This window comes from Thermobia domestica, chromosome 17, assembly GCF_964235325.1.
Source record: "Thermobia domestica chromosome 17, izTheDome1.hap1.1, whole genome shotgun sequence".
In the NCBI taxonomy this organism is placed as follows: domain Eukaryota; kingdom Metazoa; phylum Arthropoda; class Insecta; order Zygentoma; family Lepismatidae; genus Thermobia; species Thermobia domestica.
Window position 1 is genome coordinate 113664676 of NC_137470.1, and position 9572 is coordinate 113674247.

Below are 9572 nucleotides of genomic sequence, written 5' to 3' on the forward strand. Positions count from 1 at the left end.
AATATATATTTTGTCTTTGTTTTGTTGGATTTTAGGGAATACCGAAACGGGGGTATAAATATCCCAGGACAGATGTATTCCAGCTACATGTTCACTAATGTAGATGTGCATCTAACTACTGGTATTATTATTATATATTTTGAAATTATTTGCTTTGACTTCTTGCAAAATGGCAGCGGGTATGAATATCCTAGGATAGATTTACCTCCCGTTATATATCCAGTAATGTAGATGTACACCTCACTATGGTATTAATATTATATTCTTTGACTTGATTTTCTTTGAGTTTAAGGAAAACAGACAGGAGATAAGAATATCCTAGGATAGATTTACCTCCCGGTATATGTTCACTAATGTAGATGTACACCTCACTATGGTATTAATATTAGATGTTTTGTGTTTACTTTCTTTGCGTTAAAGAAGAACGACACGGAGAAGGATAACCTAGGATAGTTTAACCCCCGGTATATGTTCAACAGTAAAAATATACACTTCACTAATGTGTTAGTATTATAAGTTTATTCTTTATTTTCTTTGGGTGTAAGGGAAACCCACAATTGGGGCAATAATATCCTAGGATAAATTTACGCACCAGTATATGTTCACTAATGTAGCTTTACGCCTCACTATGGTATTAATAATATATGTTTTGACTTTACTTGCTTTACGTTTAAGGAAAATCGACAGGCGGGGTAAGAATATCCCAGGATATGTTCACTAATTTAGATGTTTATTACACAAGATATCATCAGCTTACTATGATATTAATATTATAAGTTTTGTCCTTATCTTCTTTGAGCTTAAGGAAAACCGGCAGAAGTTGTAAGAATATTCTCGGATAAATTTTCCCCGGTATATGTTCAATAAGTTGGATGTATACCTGAATATGTTATTAATATTATATGTTTAGTCTTTATTTTCCTTGAGTTTAAGGAAAACGACAGTTAGGTAAGAATATCCTAGGATAGATTTACACGCCGGTATATGTTCGCTGATGTAGATTTGCACCTCACTACGGTATTAGTATTATATATTTTGCCTTTATTTTTTGAGTTTAAGAAAAAAACGAAAGGGGGTTACGAATATTCTATGATAGATTTCCCACCGAAATATGTTCACTAAATAGATGTACACCTCACTATAGTGTTAGTATTATAAGTTTTGTCTTTATTTTCTTTTGAGTTTAAGGAAAACCGACAGGGGTAAAAACATCTTCGGGTAGATTTACCCTCGGCATATGTTCACTGATGTAGTTGCACACGTCAGTATGGTATTAATATTATCTGTTTTGTCTTTATTTTCGTCGACTCTAAGGAAAACCTACAAAGGGGGTAAGAATTTAGTAGGATATATTTACACCCCGGTATATGTTCACTAATGTAGATGTACATTTAACTATGGTATCAATTTTATATATTTTGTATTGATGTTCCTTGAGTTTAAGGAAAAAAGACAAGGCGGTAAGAATATCCCAGGATAGTTTTACCCCCCGGTATATGTAGATGAACACTTCACGATGATGTTAGTATTTTAAGTTTTCTCTTTATTTTCCTTGAGTTTAAGGAAATCCAGCAATGGGGGTAATAAAAACCTAGGATAGAATTACGTCCAGGTATATTCTCACTAATGTAGGTGCACACCTCACTATTGTGTTATATATTTTTTTCTCTACTTTCTTTGCGTTTATGGAAAACCGACAGAGGATAGGAACATCGTAGTATAGATTTAACCTCCGGTATTTTATCACTAATGTAGATGTACACCTTAGTATGGAATTAATATTATATATTTTGTTTTTATTTTCTTTGATTTTAAGAAAAACCTACAGAGGGTAAGAATATAATAGGATACTTTTACCCCCGGTATATGTTCACTAATATAGATGTACATCTCACTGCGGTGTTAGTATTATAGATTTTGTCTTTTGTTTGTTTAAGTTGAACGAAAACCGACAGGGTGTAGAAAAGATTTACCACCCGGTATATGTTCACTAATTTAGATGTACACTTCATTATGGTATTAATATTATATGTTTTGTCTTTTTTTGTTTGAATCTAAAGAAAACCAACAGGGGAGGTAAGAATATCCTTGGATAGATTTAATCCGGTATGCGTTCACTAATCTAGACTTACACCTCACTATGGTACTAGTATTATATGTTTTCTCCTTTTGAGTAAAAAGAAAACCGACAGGAGGAAAGAATTCCCTATGATAGATTTCCCTGCGTTATATGTTCACTAATGTAGATTTACCCCTCACTATGGTATTAATATTATAAGTTTTGTGTTTGTTTTTTTGGGGGGGTTGAAGGAAAACCGACAAGGGGTAAGAGTATCATTAGATAGAGTTACCCCTGGTATATGTTCACTAATGTAAATGTACACCTTACTATTCTATTAATATTATATATTTCGTCTTTATTTTCTTTGACTTTAAGGAAAACCGACAAGGACGTAAGAATATTTTGGGATAGGTTTACCCCCCGTATAGGTACACTAATGTAGATGTACACCTCACTATAGTATTAATATTAGATATTTTTCTTTATTTTCTTTGAGTTTAAGGAAAACTGACAGAGGCATAAGAATATCATAAGATAGATTTAACCGCAGTATATGTTTTCTAATGTAGATGTACACCTCACTGTTGTATTATTATGATATATTTTGTCTTTACTTTCTTTGCGTTTAAGGGAAATCGACTGGGGGTGTAAGAATTCCTAGGATAGATTTACCCCCGGTAATTGTTCACTAATGTAGATGTACACCTCACAATGGTATTAAGAATATATGTTTTGTCTCTATTTTCTCTGAGTTTAAGGAAAACTGACAGGGGAAGAAAATCCTAGGATAGATTTACGCACCGGTATATGTTCACTAATGTAGATGCACACTTCCCTATGGTTTGTTTTCAATTCATGGTGTTGTATAGCTTCTCTCGTCCCGTTTCTTGGGGAGGGAACAATTTCGTCTCCAACAAAGTGTGAAGGATATATACGGACAGGAAAAGACATCTTAGTACCAAATGTGATTTATCGTGATGAAAGGGACTAGTTTGCCATTATCCAAAAAAAAAAAAAAAAAAAAAAGAAAAGAAAGAAAAGAAAACTAAATTATTGAAGTTGGCTTCTCTTTAGCTTTTAGCTAAAAAAAACATGTTTTTCTTTATAAGACTATACTTTATGAGGCAAGGTGTGTGATCATACCCACAAATTTAGCTAGGGAGTGAAAGATAATTGTTCATACAAACATTTTACAGGTTTAGGTGCGTGAAACACCAATAAAATATGGTCTCGCTTATCCGACCATCCTTTGCTCCACATACCGTATGATCAATATATCATTGCAGATAGCACCAATCGGCAAGAAGAACTTTCATGCTCTGGAATCTATCGCCTAGCGCGCCCGTCTACACCTTGACTCATATGTCTATCGTTCAGTGCAGACACGTATCCAGGTTTTCTATTCGGAGGGGACCCAACACGAATCCTCGTAAGCACGTAATTCTAATGTTTTAAAAATATCAATATCAATAATATCAATAACAATAATAATAATAATAATAATAATAATAATAATAATAATAATAATAATAATAATAATAATAATAATAATAATGCAACAGTTCTGTACTTCTCTCAAACTTTTTTCCTAATTTTTATTTATAAACCGGTTTACTTTGGAAACTGCATTATAGCACAAACAAAATGAAACATTCTTTCGAGAGAAATGTAACTAAAGAAAATTGTCTGCTACGTATATCACATAACAAAAATAGCAAGAAGACATTGAGTGTATCGTTCTAATATATTAAAGTTAAAAACAGAACGGAAACGAAATGTTAATCCTATTTAAAACTGTTCTTTAATTCCACCTGGTATAATGGCATTATGGTATATTCTTAGAATTATAACAAGACAACAGCCCATTGCCCAAAGTTTGGACACCTCAAAAGGGTAAAAGCAAGTTTATTAAAAAGTGCTTGAGTTTCGGAGGGGGCAGCCCTCAGGCCCTCACGCTGGATACGTCCCTAATTCAGTGCAGTGCAGTTATTTGTTATAAAACATTATTATTAGATGCGTAATATGTAAAACTATATCATAAGTTTTACTTTTAATAGGTCTTTTCTTAACACATCCATATTATCCAGCGTTCTGCCTGCCTGTTTATGTCAGATAAGCGAAACTCTACTGTATGTCCAAAGCTAGCATATACATGAACTAGAATTGTATCATTATATAACAGACAGTATGAAATGCTTATATTAAAAGGCTGGAATAAAAAAAAAAAAACATAAGTACTGTTTTGGTAGCGTGTGAACAAACTAAAAACAATTCAATATATTTCCTAGGTATCAGATCTTCATCTTATTATGTCGATGTGTATTTTTTTTAAAACATAGTTTTAAAAGTCATACCATTCGCAATATTCCTAAGGAAATCGAAAGAAAAACTCCTATGTGCCTCTTGTGGCAAAGCGGCTTAAGTGCATGGTCCGAAACCGATTCCCACGTTAAAGTATAGATAGAGTTCCCGTACTTCAAAAATGCCAATCCGGGAGGCTACTAAATTACGAGAATCTTTGAAATGCTTAAAATTGAAAGAAGTGTTGAATACTAATTTACTTTCCTCCATTAGATAGAGTTGTTCAAGTATTACGTTATCACATTTTTATTCATTTCACTAAATCTTCTTCCAAAGACGCCGATTTGTCTGTAAATTTGGGGGGGCATTCAAATGCAGAAGATATATATATATATGAGTATTTTAAGACAAATTGCACTCAAAGTATGCAAAATATTGTATATTCATTAATACAAAGGGAGCCTACATGAGCTTTAGGGGGCCCGGCCCCCCAGGATCGGCGCCCTTGCTTTCTTCCTAGTTAAGCAAACGTAAGCAGATTATTTACTCCCTCCCCCTGGTAAGCAAAATTGTTTTTTTCCCCCTCAAGATCTGTTGTGTTTCGTGAAATAACAGCAGTAATACCTGATTACTTAACCATTTAAATGAATGTTTTCACTTAGAACCATCCTGTCGATTCGCATTGCCTAGGACTAAATTAAATTAAAGGTCAATACTGAAGATGAGACTTTCATATCAAACATGAAGAGACATGTGGAGATCTTTCTTTGTTCGAACTTTGATTTTTTCAAATCCCTGATGGGAAATTATATTATGAGTACAATTTTCGAAATTAATAGTAACAATCTTAAAAATATCTTACAAAACGATGGTTTATTGCAAAATACTTTCTCAAAGAATAAATTACAAGTAATAAACTTGTTACTTTTCCTGAAGAGTCTAAGTCTTGAATGAGACGGAGGCTCTCGAGAGTAGTGCTTGGAGCGATTGCCTCACTAGTTCTACCTTCCCGTGGTGCAGCCTTGATTCGAGTTGATCCTAAACGGATTATTCAGAAGTCGAAGTCGGAAGATGTTTCCCATTTTTCCAAAACACTCTTGGTCGATTACAATCTGCCTCACTTGTGAGGGGACAACCCCATTCCGTAAGCATCGGTGGACCACCGATAGGCAACTAGCGACATGTCTCCAAAAATTGGTCCCACTTCCGTTTTGAAAACTATACCACCACCGGCAGAGAAGCGACGGAACGCCAACGAACCACAAAATTATTCCCCTAAAATACGTTAAATCGCCTATATGCGTAATTCCTTTGCATTAAGGTGAGTCTAAAATCATTTTTAAAAAAGTAAAAAAAAAAGTGCCCCAGCTGGGCGTGAACCACCAGCCTTAGGGTTACTCCTTGCGTGTTCTTCCGAATTCGCTACGGATTGATTGATTGATTGAAATTGTTTGGGTGGGCGCTTCGACAACTGGGTCTTTTGCACCCTTCTTTGACAGGAACAAAATAAAAGCAATCAAGAAGAAAAAATAGGAGTGCAGAAATATTAAAATAAAAGAGGTATCTGGAGCATGCTAAAGTGGCAAGACTTTGATGAAGTAAAATGTCATAGCATTTAGAAAATGTGCAAACTCAATACACAAAGACTAGGACTGGTGAGTACACAATGACAGGTTAATCTTCTCTGCCGGGGCAGCTCGGCAATAGGTGAACACACGTAGGGCAGCCCATAATTAGTATGGAATATAACAGTGCAGTAATACAATAAAAGCAAGGAAATGCTATGACAAGCATAAAATCATGAAAGCTAAGAAATAGTAGATAAAATCAGAAATTAATTAATTAAAAGGAAACGTGAGAAATGCACTCACAGAGCATGCAGAACATGCAGCTTCTGCAAATAATTGAACATTTTCTGGATCATAGATTCATCATCTCCAAGCAAGATTGCCATATCGGCTGGTAATCCAAGTCGAGCTCGCTCAGGAGCAAGAGGCACACATTCCACTAATAGGTGACGAATACTCAGGGGCTGACCACAATGACGACACACAGTCTGAGGCGTACGTCGCAGAAGATGTGCATGAGTAAGATGACTATGTCCAATACGAAGGCGTGCCAAAGTCCGCTCTTCCAGGCGAGATGATCGGGAGCTCGTCGACCAGACTCCAAGGTAGGGCTTCACTGCATGCAACTTATTTTGAATCTGCTCATCTCAGTGTGTCTGCCAGCGGTGAAGAAGAAGACGATCGATCACAGGACGAAGATCAGAGCTGGGGAGCGGTGCTGAATAGGCAGGTCCTGTAAGGGCAGCTTCTCTGGCAACATGGTCAGCATGCTCCTTACCTGGAATACCAGCATGGCCAGGCACCCAACAAAACTGGACGTCACAACGTGCAAGATTGAAGGAATGGCAGGAGAGGAGAATTTGCTGAACGATAGGGTGCGTAGTTGACACGTCGGTAAAACTACATAAAGCGCTGCTGGAGTCAGAGCAGACAAGAACCTGCCGAAGATTGCGGCGACGAATATAATGCAGGGTCTCCAGGATAGCAACCAATTCAGCAGTGAACACACTGGTAGTAGGATGAAGCTTCAAGCCAGCGCCATGGTCAGCCGTGACGAAGGCACAGCCAACAAAATCTTCAGACTTCGAACCATCTGTGTAGAAGATATCGTAGGTACTGTACGCCTCCAGAAAAGAGAAGAATTCCTGACAGAACTGTTGATTGCTGCTGATAGATTGATTGATTGAAAGGGGGTTTATATGGGCGCGTCGACAGCGAGGTCTTTTGCACCCTTCTCTGACTAGAAAAATGAAGTACCCAAAAACATAAAAGCATGGTATCACAGATATAATAAAGTAAAAGCAAAGTCTGGAGTACGTAAAACGTGTTCAGTCATTTATGAATTAAAATGTCATAGCATTCAAGAAATGTGCAAACTCGATACACAAACACAAGGACGGGTTAGTACACAACAGCATGTTAATCTTCTCTGCCGGGGCAGCTCGGCAATAGGTGCACACACGTGGGGCAGCCCATAATTAGTAATGTATATGACAGTGCAGTAAAGAAGATAAAAGCAAGGAAATGCGATGACAAGCATAAAAACACCATGAAAAAACACGAACGGTAGATAAAAGCAGAAATAAATTAATTAAAAGACATGTGAGAAATGCACTCACAAATCACGCAAGACGTGCAAAAGCTGCAAGTACGTGAAAACTCGCTGGATCATTTGCACATCGTCTCCAAGCAAGATAGACAGATCAGCAGGTAAGCCAAGGCGGGCTCGCTCAGGAGCAAGAGGAACACATTCCACAAGAAGGTGGCGGATGGTCAGGAATGCACCACACTGGGTGCAGGAAGGCGGGTTCTGACGACGTAACAGGTAGCCATGGGTCAGATGGCTGTGCCCGATACGTAATCGTGCCAATCGTCGTTCTTCCAGTCTTGAAGGACGAGAACTCGTGGCCCAAACACCAAGTCGCGGCTTGACAGCATGCAATTTATTCTGAAGTTGCTCATCCCAGTTTGTCTGCCAGCGCTGAAGGAGAAGACGGTTGATTACAGGGCGAATATCAGAGCTGGGAAGCGGTGACGGATACTCAGGTCCTGTAAGGGCAGCTTCTTTGGCAACACGGTCAGCACGCTCGTTCCCTGGAATACCAACATGGCTAGGCACCCAACAAAATTGGACATCGCAACCTGCAAGTCGTAAGGAACTGCAAGAGAGTAGAATTTGCTGAACTATAGGGTGCACACTTGACACATCCGTGAGACTATGTAAAGCGCTGCTGGAGTCAGAGCACAGGAGAACATGTCGGAGATGGCGTCGACGAATATAATGCAGGGTCTCCATGATAGCAACCAATTCAGCAGTGAACACACTGGTAGTAGGATGGAGCTTCAAGCCAGCGCCATGGTCAGCCGTGACGAAGGCACAGCCAACAAAATCTTCAGACTTCGAACCATCTGTGTAGAAGATATCATAGGTACGGTACGCCTCCAGAAAAGAGAAGAATTCCTGACAGAACTGTTGATTGCTGGTGAGAGACTTCTTAAATTGCAGTAAATGAAAACTGACAACTGGTGGAAGAACAGTCCACGGAGGAATAGGAAGGAAGCCCAATGGACAGATAGCAGGAACTTCCAGTCCTAATGAAGCCACAAGGTCTAGAGCACGAATGCCAAAAGGCCGAGTAGCAGTGGGTCGTGCTTGATATCTGGCGTAGCGAGCACCAGCCTCAAGTGCAAAGGCCGAAGGATGGGCAGGTAAGGCTTGAATATGGATGTAATAGCGCAGAAGCAGGCAGTCTCGACGGTGGGAAAGAGATGGCTCATGAGCCTCAACATAGAGACTAGGAATAGGGCTGGTTCGAAAAGCTCCAAGCGCCAAACGAAGGCCAAGATGATGAACTGCATCCAGATGACGGAGGATGGAAGGTCCAGCAGAACCATAGGCAACACAGCCATAGTCCAATTGGGAGCGGATGAGGCTACGATATAAACGCAGCATCACCACACGGTCAGCACCCCACGAAAGATGAGACACCATACGTAGTAAGTTCAAGGAGCAAAGACAGAGATACTTCAGTTCCCGAACATGAGCAGCCCATGTAAGTCTGCGGTCAAACTCCAAGCCCAGAAAACGAACATGATCGACATAGGACAATCGAGAACCGCCAAGGAACAGGTCAGGATCGTAAGCACATTGACGTAGGCGACAAAAATGTACACAGTGTGTTTTGGTGAGAGAAAAGCAGAAGCCAGTGGTGGAAGACCAGCGGTGAAGACGGTTAAGCACTAACTGTAACTGGCGAGTAACAGTACGGAGGTCACGTGAGCGACAGTAGATAGTAAAGTCGTCCACATAAAGCAACCCATTAACTGTAGGGGAGAGTTGCGACATCACACTGTTCACAGCTACAGCAAATAATGTGACACTTAACACACTACCCTGGGGAACACCATTTTCCTGTGAAAATGGAGCAGAAAGAATAGTTCCCAGCTTGACTCGAAAAGTACGTTTGCAAGAAAGTTCTGGATGAAGAGAGCCAAGTGGCCACGCAAGCCCCAGAGATGGAGTTGTCGTAAAATGCCATACCGCCAAACAGTGTCGTAGGCCTTTTCAAGATCGAAAAAGATGGCTATCAGATGTTCTTGATGACGAAAGGCATCCTGAATAGCACTTTCGAGATGCGCCA

General features: G+C 39.1%; 1 protein-coding gene across 1 annotated transcript; it reads right to left on the minus strand.

Moving 5' to 3' along the window:
- Positions 1 to 7546: 7546 nt before the first annotated feature.
- Positions 7547 to 9277, minus strand: LOC145674131 (uncharacterized). The gene has a single exon (XM_081743957.1). The coding sequence runs from the start codon at positions 9275 to 9277 to the stop codon at positions 7547 to 7549; it is 1731 nt and encodes a 576-aa protein (XP_081600083.1).
- Between the last annotated feature and the right edge of the window lie 295 nt (positions 9278 to 9572).

Excerpts from the sequence above, each read along its gene's own strand:
- LOC145674131 (XM_081743957.1), bottom strand. The coding sequence starts at position 9,277 with ATGTCGCAACTCTCCCCTACAGTTAATGGGTTGCTTTATGTGGACGAC.